Genomic DNA, 15,401 nt, shown 5'->3' with positions numbered 1-15,401 from the left:
CGCGCCCCCTCCGCCTCACGTGGCGGGGAGCCGCCCGGCGATTGGCGCTGCCGCGCCGCTTGCCCTTTGCCCCGCCAGCGGGGACGGTGGCCGGCAAGTGCGGGGAGGCGCAGGGGTCGGCCATGGAGCCCGGGGAGGCTTCCTCGCCGCCGGCGGCCGAGGAGGAGGAGGATGACTTCGGCTACCGGCTCTTCCCGGAGCGGAACAAAAAGCCGCAGAGCTTCCTGGTCCGCAGCCTCTTCACCTTCCACAACAGATGCCAGCTGATGCTGAGGATGACCCTGGACACCAGTAAGCGCTTCCCCGGCGGGACGAGCCCCGGCGCAGCGGAGGGCGTCCGTATCCCCTGCTGGAACGGCCTGGGGCGCGGGCTCTCTCTCCTGCCGCTGCTGCCGCCCCCCCCGGGCGGGCCCGAGCCGCCGGCGGGATGGGGCTGCTGCTCGCTCAATGCGCCGGGCTGGGTTAAGAGAAAGAAAATGCGGTTTCAGAAGCGGCTGTGTGCTTTTCTGTTCCTGTCAGAAGATCCTTCTCTGCTTCTTTCTCTTGGAAGTTTGAGAGGGCTTGTTGCTGTCTCGTTCATTGGTGTCCTTTTCACTGTGTGATGTTGAATGTGAATCTCACTGGAAACAATGGTCACTATAGGCTGCTCTATGCCTACTGCTAGTAAAATAATGTCAGAACTGACTCGATTCCTGAGTAGCCTTGTGAATATCATGATTCTGTATTGCTTTGTGTAGCCTGAGCTGCTACAGGTGCCAATTGTATTGCATTAGAGTTAAATACTGCAAAGGATGAATTTGCATATGTAGTGCTTTTCCCTTTTTTTATTTTTTCCCTTGACTGTCTTTATATTTGGATTATAGATGACTTTCAAATCTTTTCACTAGAGAAATTGATTGCAGCAATGTTTTTCTAGATCCATACGCTCAACTTCTTCTTGAGGCTATGAAGCAATCTGGTTGGTATGTAAACTAATTCATCTTGTTCTGTGTAGTAACATCACTGTTATATGGAGGTACTGGTCTTTTTCAAATTCTTCCTTATAACTTTGTTTATATGGGCCTTCCAGCACTGTCTTCAATGACCGGCACTTCGCTTGTGAAAACTGTGATGGCTGTGTCAGCGGAGGTTTTGATTCTGCCACATCTCAGGTAAGCACTGGACATCATCCTCTTTTAAAGGATTACAGTTTTTTCTAGTGTGTTGTTACTAGGTTTATGTCTACTGATGCTGATACCTGAGTTAGTCATGAAAATAAAATAAATGAAAGATGTTCCAAGGTATTGGAACTAGTACACTGCAGAATGATGAGGCTGTTAATGTTGAAAAACACTGATCTAAAGAGTCTGAATGCCACAGGTAATGTGTGCTGAGTCTCTGAGAAGTGAGGGGGATGTTGAAACGTCGTGAAATGACTACCCGTATCTTTTCTTCTATAGATTGTTCTGTGTCAGAACAACATTCGCCACCAATCTCATATGAACCGGGTGGTCACACATGAATTGATTCATGCTTTTGATCACTGCCGTGCACATGTTGAGTGGTTTAAAAATGTCAAACACTTAGCATGTTCAGAGGTAAGTTAAAATGCTTCTGATGTTGTCATTATATCAGTTACTGCTGGTTGTTAGGGGTGCTTCATGTTTAAATAGGCATGCTGTTACACAGACTTCATTTGGTTTAATCCTGGTTTGGTTTAATAAATTTAGTCCTTTCTGTCAGGTGAACTTAAAATAGTTTCATTCAGAGAACAAATATTTAGTTATCACAAATATTATTAAGTCAGTGTGTTATTAAGTCACTGTGAGTGTAACCATAACAAGAAGTAGTTATTAACAAATTAGTTAGAGATGAAGACACATTCACATGTTAATCAAATGGTTATAGGGTTCTTTTTCTCCCCTGCAAATCTTGATGTGTTGGGTATGTGGTACTGGTTATCACAGTAGTATGGTAACCTTGTTTTTGTTTAGATTTTTTTGGTTAACAACAAACTTGTCTTTTCCTATAACATAAGTTTTTTGGTTAATTGCAGTGTTGCTAATAGTACACTTTAGTTATGACTCCATATCCATTTCAGAGGACATCAGAATTTGCTGTTTGAAAGCCCTTAAAAACTGATGCATTAGGAGGTGGAATTAAACTCAGCACAGGCTAGTAAGGATTCCTCTTGTGTAGTCACATGCTTTTAGTTGATTTCTGATGTGATCAGTGTCATTTCAGCACAGAAAAACTTACCCTTGTGATTAAAGTACATTCTTGTGACTGTGTGAATTAAGTGGCTTTTTAACTGTTTTTTAAAAACATGTAAAAATATTATAGTGGCTTTGTTTTGGGTGGTTTTTTTGGTTGTAGGGTTTTTGTTTTGCTGGGTTTTTTTATTGAGGACATATTTGATTCCGTACTTACGATGCGCATAGGTTTCACCTATAAAGAGTATGTGAGAGAGCAAAAACGATGAGTTAGGTACAGAACAAATCAGATTTCATAAAAATTAATTGCAATTCATTAACTGAATTGATATTTGCTGTGGAAGAGTCACAGTCACGTATTATCTTCATCTTTTTCTAGATGCAACTTAATGAAGTAACCTTATGTAGTATCAATAAAACTGTTCTGTATAATTGTGGTGTTTGACCTTGGCTGGCTGCCAGGCATCCACAAAGCCATTCTCCTACTCCCCCTCCCCTGTAGGACAGGGGAGAAAAATGAGATTAAAAATCTCATGGATCATGATAAGGACATGGAGGTCATTCACCCGTTGTGGCCATGGGCAAAATACACTCTACTTGGGAAAGATTAATTTAATTTATTGCCAATTAATTACGGAATAGGATAGTGGGAAATAAAACTAAAAATACCTTCTCCCCTACTTCCCCTTCTTCCCAGGATTAACTTCACTCCTTCGTTCCCAACTCTTCTGTCTCCTTCCCCTCTGAGCGGCACAGGGGGATGGGGACTGTGGTCAGTTCATCACTCATTGTCTCTGCTGCTCCTTGCGCCTCATGCTGTTCCTCTGCTTCAGTGTGAGGTCCCTCCCATGGGATACAGTCCTTCATGAACTGCTCCAACATGGTTCTTTCCATGGTTCAACCCGTGGGCTGCTGTTCTTCAGGACCTACTCCAGTCTGGGTCCTGTCTAGAGCATGCAGTCCAGGAACGGACTGCTCCAGAGTCGGTCCCCCACGGGCCACAGTTCCTGACAGAAAACCTGCTCCTGTGTGGGCTCTCCATAGGCTGCAGCTTCCTTCAGGGCATGTCCGTCTGCTCTGGCGTGGGGTCCTCCTTTCACTGCACTGTGGATATCTGCTCCACTGGGTTCCTTCATAGGCTGCAGGGAGACCACCTGTGTCACCGTGGTCTTCTACACAGGTGGCAGAGGAATCTTTGCTCTGCTGCCTGGAGCACCTCTTCCCCCTCCTTCTTCACTGATCTTGGTGTCTGTGGGGCTGTTTCTCTCATGTGTTTCTCACTCCTCTCTCTCACAGCTGCCATACGGTGTTTTTATCCTTTCTTAACTACGTCATCACAGAGATACCACTGGCAGCGCTGATGGTCTCAGCTTTGACCAGTGATGGGTCTGTTTTAGAGCCAGCTGAAACTGGCTCTGTCTGACATGGGGGCAGACCCTTGTCTTGTCTCACAGAAGCCATCCCAGCAGGCCACCTGCTGCCAACATCTTGCCACGTAAACCCAATGTGATAATTCAGAATTGTTAGCTATCGTCTACCTTTTTTTTTGGTCTAAGCATTTGCTCAGTGCAGAATGCAGCATGTAAGCCTCAAACATAAAATTAGAGAACTTACATAAAGCAAGGTTGTGCTTGTTCTTGCTCTTGTTGAGATTACTTGTTTGCTTTGGGTCTTTTGATACTTGCTATATGGTGTTTACAATTTTTGTTCTCAGCTCTTTAATTCTTACACTTCATATTTTTCATGCATTTGTTCTCACTCTGATACTTAAATATAGGAAATCTAGTTTTAGTTAGATTTTCTGACTGAAGGGGTAGAGCGTGGAACAGTTGAGAAAAAAAATTACAATGAACAGGACAAGACAATTAGCAAGCTAAAACATACATACTCATTTAAATGTGGCTTTTCCTAAAGCAGGTAGGTTACTGCTCTTCTGGGTATTGCAGCTGTAGTCTTTGAAAAGTATCTGCCTTTCTTCCTCATGCTTATATCAGCTTCTGATACAGGATGGGGAGAATATTGCTTTCCATGTTCTTATAGCAGTTACACACACGCATATACCCATCTGGAGTACTGCGTCCAGTTCTGGGCTCCCCACTTCAAGAAAGATGAGGAGCCACTGGAGAGAGTCCAGCAGAGGGCTACGAGGATGATGAGCAGACTGGAGCATCTCTCCTATGAGGACAGACTGAGGGAGCTGGGCTTGTTTAGCCTGAAGAAGAGAAGGCTGAGAGGGGACCTTAGAAATGCCTACAAATATCTGAAGGGTGGGTGTCAGGAGGATGGGGCCAAACTCTTTTCAGTGGTGCCCAATGACAGGACAAGGGGCAATGGGCACAAACTGAAGCACAGGAAGTTCCGTCTGAACACGAGGAAGAACTTCTTCCCTCTGAGGGTGACGGAGCACTGGAACAGGTTACTCAGAGAGGCTGTGGATTCTCCTTCTCTGGATTCAAGACTCGCCTGGACAAGGTCCTGTGCAGCCTGCTGTAGGCGACCCTGCTTCAGCAGGAGGGTTGGACTAGATGACCCACAGAGGTCCCTTCCAACCCTGAACATTCTGTGATGATTCTGTGATCTGTTCTGCTCATTCATTTGAGCTTTGGGAATGTCTTGGTCCTGGAGAAACTTACAGGTTCTATAGTGATACTATGCAGTTCATTAAGGGTGAGAGGGTGGATATAAAGTGTAGTGTGTACTTAATAAGTAGAAATGGCCCTGGGAATGTTCTTTATCAGCAGTCACCAGAAAGATACTGAAGAAAAAAATATTGTTACAGCTTTTTGACTCTGTATTTCCGTGTGTTTCTCTGATTGTATGGTTTTTTTTCTCAATAGATTCGAGCTGCTAATCTCAGTGGAGACTGTACACTGATGAATGAAATAGCCAGGTTTAAATTTGGATTAAAAGGACACCATCAGGTAAAGACTGTAGATGTTAAAGTCTACTGATTTGTGAAGAGCCATCTTTACTTACTTGATCTTGACCTGCTACACTTCCATAGCTGAAAACATCAGAGAAAGAAGTAGATGCCATGGACTTGATACTTTCTCTTAATTAACCTTTAATAACTTTTAATGATTCATGATAAATGTTTTTTTCCACCTTTTTATGTTTCGTGGAGTGAAATTCCTGAATACTTAGTCATATTGTAAAGCATTACCAGTGACAACAGATGGTTAACGAGAACCAAACGAAATCAGGGTTTGCAGGAAACGTAATGAGAATACATTACCTACTATAAGTAGATAAAACTCTAAAAAGTCTTTGAAAACTGGAGGAAGGAGAATGACAAGGGTTCTAAATAACCAGGTGTATTAAGTCTTACGGAAATTATTTTTTTTAATAGTAATGAAGACTACAGGTTGAATCCCAGGCAGTTGCTCATGTTAGGGTGGCAGTTAGCTTGTATATAGGGATGTTTACATCTTTTTTTTTTTAAGCTTTTAGTAGACAAACTGTGAGCAAAAGTTGCTGTAGGGGTGTCAAAATGAAGGCCAGTAGAGTCATTCCTGTATGTTTTATAGCATTTCATTTGGAAAAGTACTAACTGGTATTTATGTCTGTTTCTTTCTGACATGTTTTCTCTTGTGTCCAAGTCAAGTTGTACAAATACTTGATACATACAGCAAATGCCAAATTGTATTTTAATTCTTTCTAAGGGATGTCTTATCTAACTGTTTGTTTGTACATGGCAAACTAAAACACATAGTTAATGCACGATGGAACAAAAATGTACTTTAATGCTGATTACAGGCATTGTTTGACTCTTCTGTAATAGAAAATTATTTGATATGTAGTAAGAGTTAATACTTGATTAAATCTGGAAAAAATTATTTGTACTAATAATGACAGATTTTTCTTTATCTATTTTCCGCTTTAGACTTGTGTACGAGACAGAGCCATTCGTTCCATTCTGGCTGTTAGAAAAGTTAGCAAAGAAACAGCAGAAAAAGCTGTGGATGAAGTTTTTGATGCCTGCTTCAATGATCTGGAACCTTTTGGAAGAATCCCGCACAGTAAAACAGATGCAAAACGTGCTTACAGAGACTTTCAGAACAGAGGTCGCTATAATGCTAATTTGTAAAGGAAAAAATGTGAAAAATTATGTTAATATCTGGTTGTTCTGTAACATGTAGAGTTACAGTCTACACAGAGAGTACTGGTGGAAAGGGCAATTCTATCAAATGTAAATAAATTAATTTTGTAAATTTTTTCTCCATGAAAGTAAACAAAGTAAATGAACAGGACTAAAATCTGTGTTTCCTCACCTGTTACTCCAGCAAGATAATTCAGTACATCAGATGACTTGTCAGATAATGGTCTGCACATTTACTTCTGCTCAGTCTGACTAGGACTTCGTTTCTGAAAGTTTTGTTGTCACTGAATAAATCTTCTCATAAAATCTTTACATTTACACTGTCTTTGATACACAGTCGTAAACTTGATGGTCTTCGTTGCTCCGTTTTAAAAGATGGACACCTGAACTACAGCTCGTGGGTCTAGTTTTAGTAACTATGGCTAAACCCAAAATGTAATAAACTGCCACATTTGGTTTTGAGCATCTCCTGAAATTCTTGGAATTCCAGCTTTTCTAATGTTAACTTCACAGGTACGTAAAACCTTTTGACTTTTTAGGAATTTGACTGACAATTCTTGTTACCAGGTCAAACTTACAAGCTGGATAAGCATTGGTGAGAGTGTCCACCAGGCTGAGCTTTTCTCAAAACATTGGTGTAGCTTATGGTCATCTTCCTGTACTTGTAAGGTGGGTAAGTCCATCTGAGCAAAGGGAGAAGCTGTCTCATTCCCCCATTGTTTCCAGATACGAGGTATTGTAATTGTTGTGCGTGCAAGAGAACCAAGTTTTCTTCTCTGTCTTGAAAGTAGAAGTGCGATGCAACCACAGGTAGGGTTCAGTGACAGAGATCTGGGTCCCCAGTCGAAGGTTTGTAGGCATGGCTGCTGTAGCAGTTACTGGATCCAGACTCGGGTGAGAAATTTAGTTCCACAAAAGGCGAACTGGTGCCCTGATTGTTACGGTTTCATACACAGTGCAAAACATTTTAGACAGGCTTTCAACTTGATAGGGTGTCCAGGTCTGAGTAGTGGTGGTGGTGTCAGTTTTCCTGTGTAAATGTGCTCGCAAGTGCAGAAGCATAGAATTGCTGAGGTTGGAAGGGGCCGCTGGAGACACCACCGTTTCAACCACACTGCACAGAGCAGCGTCAACTAAAGCAAGTTGCTGAGGAACATTTCTCATTGTGTTTTGAGTGTCTCTTAAGGGCAGAGACTCTACAGCCTTTCAGGATAACTTGTGCTGGTGTTTGATCACCCTTGCAGGTTGGTTGGTTTGGCTTTTTTTCTCGTTATGTGTGAACGTAGTTTCCTGTGTTTCACTTTGTGCCAATTTCCTCTTGTCCTTTCCTTGGACACCACTGAGAAGACTCTGGGTCAGCCTTCTCTATTTTCACCCTTGCCCCGTCAAGTATTTATGCACATTGATGACATCTCCATAAACTTTCTCTTCTCCAACCTGAAGAGTCCCAGCTCTTGATCTCTCTTTGAAGGTCAGATATTTTGATCCATGTATTGTCTTTCTGGTGGTTTGCTGGACTCACTCTACCATGTTTGTCTTGTACTGAGAAGTGCAGAACTGGACCCAGCATTCTAGGTGTCTCACCAGTGCTAAGCACAGTGGAAAATCACTTCCCTCAACCTGCTGGCAGCACACTTCCTAATGCAGCTCAGGAGGCTGTTGGCCTTGTTTGCTGCAAGGTTGTGTCACTTCCATACTAGTTGGTGTCTACCAGCACTGCCATGTCCTCTTCTGCCAAGCTTTTTCCAGCTAGTTAATCAGCCATGTTGTGTGCTGGTACCTGTGGTTATTCCTCCCCAGGTGCAGGAGTTGGCATATCCCTTTGACCTTGGTAGGGTTCCTCTCTACCATGCAGAGGTCTCTCTCAATGGCAGCACAAACCTCTGGTGTATCACCAGTCTTGTGTTGTCTGTAAACCTGCAGAAGTCACACTGCTCCTATCTTCCAGGTTGTTGATGAAGAGGTTAAACAGCATTAGCCCTACACCAATACCTGGGGAACATCACTAATGTCTGGCCTTACTGTGTATAAGCCCCACAAGATGGAGACCAGGGGATAAAGCTCCTCCTGCTGTAAGGAAATATCAGGTTCATGAGCACCTGAGGAACGTGAACATACTCAAGTCCGTGGAACCTGATGAGATGCAGCCCAGAGGCCTGAGGGAGTTGGCTGATGAAGTTGCCAAGCCACTCTTCATCATATTTGAAAAATCACGGCAGTCAGGTGAAGTCCCTGGTGACTGGAAAAAAGGAAACTTGCACTCATTTTTAAACTGGGTAGAAAGGAGAACCCTGGGAACAACTGACCTGTCAGCCTCCCCTCTGTGCCTGGGAAGATCATGGAGCAGATCCTCCTACAAGCTCTGCTAAGGCACATGGAGGACAAGGAGGTGAATTGAGAAAGCCAGCATGGCTTCACCGAGGGCAAGTCCTGCCTACACCAACCTAGTGGTCTTCTCTGATGGAGTGACTGTATCAGTGGACAAGGGTAGAGCTACGGATGTGATCTACCTGGACTGCTGTAAAGCCTTTGACAAGGGCCCCACAACAACCTTCTCTGTAAATTGAGGAGATATGGATTTGATGTGTGGGCTGCTTGGCGGATAAGGAATTTGATGAGTGGACTGCTCGGCGGGTAAGGAATTGGTTGGATGGTTGCATCCAGAGGGTAGTGGTCAAGTGCTCGATGTCCAGATGGGGACCAGTGTCAAGTGGTGTCCTTCAGGGGTCCGTATTGGGACCGGTGCTGTTTAATATTTTCATCAATGACATAGACAGCGAGATCTAGTGCACCGTCAGCAAGTTTGCAGATGACACCAAGCTGAGTGGTGCAGCTGACACACTGGAGCAAAGGGATGCCATCCAGAAGGACCTGGACAGCTTGAGAAGTGGGCCCATGTGATGACCCTTCTTCGGCAGGAGGGTTGGACTAGATGACCCACAGAGGTCCCTTCCAACCCCTACCATTCTGTGACTCTGTGACTCTGTGATTCTGTGATTCTGTGAAGTGCAAGGTCCTGCATCTGGGTCGGGGCAACCCCCACTATCAGTACAGGCTGGGGGATGAAGGGACTGAGAGCAGCCCTGCCTAGAAGGACTTGGGGGATAGTGGTGGATGAGCTGGACATGACCCGGCAATGTGCGCTCGCAGCCCAGAAGGCCAACCATATCCTGGGCTGCAGTGTGTCCAGTAGGTTGAGGGAGGGGATTCTGTCCCTCTGCTTTGCTCTGGGGAGACCCCACCTGGAGTCCTGTGTCCATCTCTGGAGCCCTCAGCACAAGAAGGACATGGAGCTGTCGGAGTGGGTCCAGAGGAGGGCCACAAAGATGATCAGAGGGCTGGAGCACCTCTGCTGTGAGGAAAGGCTGAGAGAGTTGGGGCTGTTCAGCCTGGAGAAAAGAAGACTGCTCGGAGACCTTGTTGTGGGCTTTCAGTACTTAAAGGAAGCCTGTAGGAAAGATATGGAAAATCTTTTTGCAAGGGCCTGTAGTACTAGGACAAGGAGTAATGGTTTTAAACTAAGGAAGGGTAGATTTAGACTGGATATAAGGAAGAATTTTTTCACAATGAGGGTGGTGAAACACTGGAGCGGGTTGCCCAGAGAGGTAGTGGAGGCCCCATGCCTAGAAGCATTCAAGATCAGGTTGGACTGGGCTCTGAGCAACCTGACTCACTGCAGGGGGCTTGGGCTAGATGACCTATAAAGGTCCCTTCCAACACAAAGCATTCTACGATTCTAAGATTCTAATTTTGTGGTTGTGCTCTTGCTTTCATTGCTGCTGTTTATTTTGCTTTCTTCAGTTCTGTCTCCCAACAAGGTTTGGAAAGGAAGCAAGAAAAATTGGATGAGAGTGGAAGTGGCAATATTGGGAGAGGGAATTTAAATCATAGTACAAGATTGAACAGTTACAAATATTGTCATGGTTAATTTAAACAGGGAGTTTAGATGGTATAAAAGCACCTGAAGAGTAAAGGTATTCTAAATAAGGTAGAGGACAAGCAATATGTGTTGTTTATATTGAAGATTCAAAGTTTAGGGACAAGGTTGATCCCAGAATGAGAAATGTTAAGTCCTTCAGTGTTCCAGAAATGATGAACTGAAACTAGATTATTGTGTGTTCACATTCATTTTCATTTTATTTCTGTTGTAGTAATCCTGTGTTTCAGGATTTCTCCCTGTCATTGGCAAAATTTGTAAAGGAAAGGGCTCTTCTGCCTCTTGCATCCTCGCTATCCCCAAAGATGTATAACTTGGGTTTCCAGTTCTTCACTGCCCTCCCTGCAGCACTGGGAAGGCTGCAGTAATAGGCTGAGTAAGACTGTGTTAGGATGAACCAATGGTTTTGAGACCTTAATCTCTTATAGTACCACCTTGGTGTATTTTACTCACGTGCTCAAGGTTAAACTAACCACCAAATTTGGGATCAGAAAGGAAATTTTCCTTGATTAATTTGATAGAGATAACAGATATTTCTTTTTCCTTACTCCATAGTATGGAGACTGAAGCAATGCTGTGAAGGCTTGAAGAGGAGGTATTCTAGTTGCTGTAGCTTCCCTGCTGAAGGAATGAGAATCTGGATAGTATGTGGGTAGGGAAGCAGCTAGATTAAACAGCTAGCTAAGGTCTGCAGCAGTCACTCATGACACTGAGTGGAGGAAGATGTTCACATATAACGATACGTAGCATGACTAGAGCATAGCAGTGCTGCTAATAGGTAGTGTCTGCATGCATACTTAGAGGTGTGGGCAGAGCAGAAGTGCCTGGAGGAAACCATAAATGGCAGAATAAATGGTGTGATATAATACATAAGGACCTAATCAAATGCACATAATAGAGATGTTGATGTACTCTTTGGAGTTAAGCTATTGAGCAGCTGGATGGTATTTTGTGCTGTTCGGGCACTAGTGCACAGCTTTACATGTGCAGCCTGCTGTTATTGCTCTGAACAAAGAGTCCTGTATGACAAATCTGGTGCTGAGCTGACCTGTGACAGCGGCAGGGTTGGGTGAGTCTGGTCCTTGGAAATGAGATCTGATGTGGGCGCTGAAGCAGACAATTATGGCTGTGCAGTAAGAGCTGCCCTGCACGCTGGGGTGTTAGTAGGGAGCTAGGCTTCCTGAGCCTGTAGCAAACACTGGGACAGAGCAGAGAGTGAGAAAGGCAGACCTGAAAGCAGCAGCCTTCAGAATCACACGAGAAATTCATGTAAAGTGGTGGTCTTTGTTGTAGGGATAAAGCTCATTGGCGTGACCTTGAATGCTATCTCGTCCCCACTTGTGGTACATTTGTTGGCAATGGGAAAGCCTTTATGACTCCAGTCCTTTATACCCTGAATTGCAGCTCATGTTCATGTCTCTGGTGGCGGAGGACTGGGCATGATGATCAGTGTTGCCTTCTCCCGTTCTGTGTCCCTATATATTTTGTGACAACGGGACTGTCAGTGTATGAAGCTTTCTCAGGCAATACGTAACTGCTAGGTTTGGCTGCTGTGAGGCTGGAGACTCCCTGGTGAGACTTGCACAGGGGTGAGGCACTGAACTGCTTAGGTAATTGAAGGTCAGGACACACACAGACTTCAAGTGCCTGACGAGACTCTAAGACTGGAAGGGAAAGGTCCTCCCAAGTACCTCCAGAATTAGGCAATCTCTGAGGGACTCTTGTTTGCAGCTTTGGGCCCCTGCAATCCACTGATTTATTTCACATGCCTGTGTCTTTTGGATCTGACCGTCATTCTATAACATTCTCCTGAGAAGTATTCAGTCATGTAATTAGTCTCCAGTCCAATGGACCTGCTCCTAAAGTGTTACTCAAGAACTAGCTGCAGGAAGAAGGTGATAGCGAAGACAGCCGCTTCCCCATCCCCTGAGCAGAACCAGCAGTGTGTTGCCATTCCCGAAGCAGCAGCAAACGCTTTGAGAAGATTCAGGTGTAAGCACTGTCCTCACAAAGGACAAAGCAATGCATCCAAACAGTGCCTGAGGGATCTGCTCAAGCCTCAGTTGCTCTGTTCATGTTGGACTACGGGTGGATTCCATTTATTCCCAGATGTAGCATAGTGCATACCCACAGGTACCATTGCTTCTGGGGCTAAGTATTAATGCAGGTCCCTCAGAAAGTTATCCTAGTTGTCTTGGAGGAGGTAACGTCTTGGCCAAGATTCCCCAAACCTGCACTTTCAGTAGTTTTGCAAAATTTCAAATGAAGGTTTCATAATCTTATTTTCTTGGGGTAATTCCATCAATGACTGACATAATCGCATAGCTGAATATTCAAACAAAAATAAAATTGATGTAATACCCTACATACCTATGGAGAAAATTACACGTTGAATTCTAAGCTTCCCATCTTTGATTTAATCTATATAGACCACCTGGGTTTTCTAAATTCCCCTGAGGATCAAAGATGCCTTGGAACAGCATAATCTTGTATGTTAATATTCCCTTAGCCTTTACTGCTTTTAAAATCCCCATTTTGCTCAGTATGATGTATGATGCTGAGTTTTTTATAATACTTCTTGCACATATTCTGGCAGATAATTCCTGCCCTTCATTATACCTTATTAACCAAAGTTCTACTTGGATGAATGTGTGTGTGTGTTTTTGTGTGTTTGCATTTACATTGCATTTTGACTGACACATGGTTTGAATATATACAATTCTCTGTTATCTGGGATAGCTTTGTCAAGTCTATTTAGAAATGGAAAATGAGGCAATAAAGACTAGAATACAGAAACGTATCAGGTGCTGCTTCTTTTCTTTAGCATTGTTGATAGATGAACACCATCAAAATCTGGGAAAGAAAGTGTTCCAGAGACATCTGAAAGAGATGTTCATAATAAAGAGTACACGGAGCTATATAAAGACACAATTATTTATAAAAATTATCAGTATGAAATAAAATTGCATAACCAGGAAATGTCAGCTTAAGCAACAGTTGCACCAAGTCAAATTGTAATGACAGAATATACTCACTACAAGTTACCAGAAAGCAATCATAAAACTCTGATGGGCTTTTTGTCATTCCCTGCGAAAGGAGGGACAATAACTGCATGAAACTCTGCGCACACTGTTTATCAATTCAAGCAATCATTTCAATGCTTTAGGTGCAATTTTAATCTGCATCATTTTTTCTCATCAAAAAAGAGGTTAAAAATATGAGCTCATTGCAAATATGAAAAATATTGGAAACGATTAAGCAGCAGAGGGAGCTGAAGGACCGTGGAACAGCGTGCTGCTGTGGAAAGCCACCTGCAAAGCAGACACAGCTGTTGCTCAGTGTGAAGTTCAGTTCTGGTTTAAATCTCTGTTTTAATCAAATTTGCATAACTAATGTTAAAAAAGGTTAAAAATTAAACATATTTCAATTGCATTATTCTGCTTCTGCAGAATATTTCCTTCCTTTTGAAGACCACCTCAAAACAGATATGGAAATACTTTTGCTACCTGTGCTGTTTTTGGAGCGTGACTCTGTTTGCAGGGGCAGTTCGATAAATGCTGGGGTCTGTGTGGCAGACTGAAACGTCAAGCTGTAAAAACCCATCATCAGTAATCAGGATTGTGCAAATCACATTAGCTCAATTCGTTATTCCTCATGACTGCATTTCTACTATATTTTCATTTTGTCTCTTCTATCTAAAAGATTTCTAAGCTTTGACAAAACCAAAAAGAAGGAAAAAAAGAGCATCACTGTGCAAATAGCGAAGAGATATAATTTCATGAAGGAGGAGAATTTAAAGAGTCTTTAGGTGTTTTCTGTTTCCTAGAGAAGAAGCACTAGCCATGACACAGCTCACTGAATAGTTTCTTGGCAGATGTGTTTTTAAGGTTTGTAGTACCTAGTTCTCAGTTGCATGGATGTGTGTCAGTTACCACAGGAGCCTTCATGTGTTGATAGTAGTTTTTCAAAACTATTTTAGACAACAGTAGCAATTATAAGCAAAACCAGCAAAAATCAAAAGTAAGCAGAAAAATCCAACTCTGATACAATGAAAAGTTCAGAATTTTTCAGGATATGTTCAGGGAGTCTTACCTCTTGCTAGAACTGAAGAGTTCAGGACCAAGAACTCCACCCAAATTCACTAACAAGCATTCATCCTCTAGCTTGCCTGTAAGCCTGATCAAAAAGAAAACTAAAGATTTACATCATCTTTTTATTCAGTGTGGGTTTTTTGATGTAGTGCTTTAATGGGACATGAGAAATTCATTCAGAGCTTGGGAGAGAGTGAAACCATTACTCTCACTTTCCTTGAAACGAAGGTGGAAAGAAGAAAAAGGAGAAGAAGGGCATGCACAAAAGACTCTGTGTTGATGGGTAGGGAACCCATATATGAAGCGAGATCTTAGTTTCAGCTCCTGCTCTACTGAACACTAAACAAAAAGTATTGGAGCGCTTGCTGGATTTACACCCCTGATGCCCCCTCATAGGCATCAGCTGGGGAGAAAGCTGTAAGCACGGCAGGGCTGGGTGGCAGCTGGGCAGAGTGATGGCTGCAGAGGGAGCAGGAAGCCTTTGGTACCTGGTAGCTTCCCAGTGCAAAGAGGAGCAGCCTCAGGGACACCTTTTCCTCTCCCTGAAATGCCTCACAGTTGGATTGTTTTCTTTCATCTCCATTTTCATCCTGCTCATTTCTCCTTGTTTAAGAGAGTTTCTTCTTGATGAACACATTATACTTATCCCTCTTTCCTCCTCAGCTTCCTCCCGTGTGTGTGTGTGAGTTGGACTAGATGACCCACAGAGGTCCCTTCCAAACCCTATCATTCTGTGATACTGTGATTCTGTGAGTAAAGGAGGCCTGTTCTTCCTTTCCTTTCATTACTAGTTCCCCCCTTCTCCTCCCACTGCGCATTTCCGATGCACACAAGGGAGAAGGGAAAATAAATTGTATCTGGGGAACCAGTCTGCTATTGTAACATACATGAGAATGAGGGGTATCTCATCTCAATGTCTTCTTTCAGTTTCTGCCTCCTAATCCCACAGCAGTAGATTTTACTCTGATCGCTTCAGTCTGGTCTAGTGGGAGCAAACTGGGAGTTTCCAGAAGAAGACTGTGAATGAGGACATGAATCCCCTTCCCCCTTGTGCTGTTTTTATGCAGCTTCCTTCTCACCTC

General features: G+C 43.4%; 1 protein-coding gene across 2 annotated transcripts; it reads left to right on the top strand.

Annotated features, from left to right (window-relative positions):
* Positions 1-6,753, top strand: ATP23 (ATP23 metallopeptidase and ATP synthase assembly factor homolog). 2 transcript variants are annotated; one of them, XM_075428040.1, is made up of 6 exons: positions 88-291; positions 917-962; positions 1,070-1,151; positions 1,440-1,577; positions 5,030-5,113; positions 6,076-6,753. In XM_075428040.1, exons 1-6 carry the CDS (start codon positions 123-125, stop codon positions 6,277-6,279), a joined length of 723 nt encoding a protein of 240 aa, XP_075284155.1. In that variant the 5' UTR covers positions 88-122; the 3' UTR covers positions 6,280-6,753. The 2 variants fall into 2 exon arrangements, with proteins under 2 accessions (XP_075284153.1, XP_075284155.1); XM_075428038.1 differs by lacking the exon at positions 1,440-1,577 and having other exon boundaries at positions 1-291.
* Positions 6,754-15,401: the final 8,648 nt, after the last annotated feature.

This window comes from Opisthocomus hoazin, chromosome 8 (genome assembly GCF_030867145.1).
Source record: "Opisthocomus hoazin isolate bOpiHoa1 chromosome 8, bOpiHoa1.hap1, whole genome shotgun sequence".
Lineage (NCBI taxonomy): Eukaryota > Metazoa > Chordata > Aves > Opisthocomiformes > Opisthocomidae > Opisthocomus > Opisthocomus hoazin.
The sequence above is the reverse complement of the archived record's forward strand: the minus strand, read 5'-3'. Positions and strand labels throughout refer to the sequence as shown.

Excerpts from the sequence above, each read along its gene's own strand:
- ATP23 (XM_075428040.1), top strand. The coding sequence starts at position 123 with ATGGAGCCCGGGGAGGCTTCCTCGCCGCCGGCGGCCGAGGAGGAGGAG. Across the intron at positions 1,152-1,439 it reads TTGATTCTGCCACATCTCAG|ATTGTTCTGTGTCAGAACAA; the intron begins GTAAGCACTGGA and ends TTTCTTCTATAG. Across the intron at positions 5,114-6,075 it reads GATTAAAAGGACACCATCAG|ACTTGTGTACGAGACAGAGC; the intron begins GTAAAGACTGTA and ends TTTCCGCTTTAG.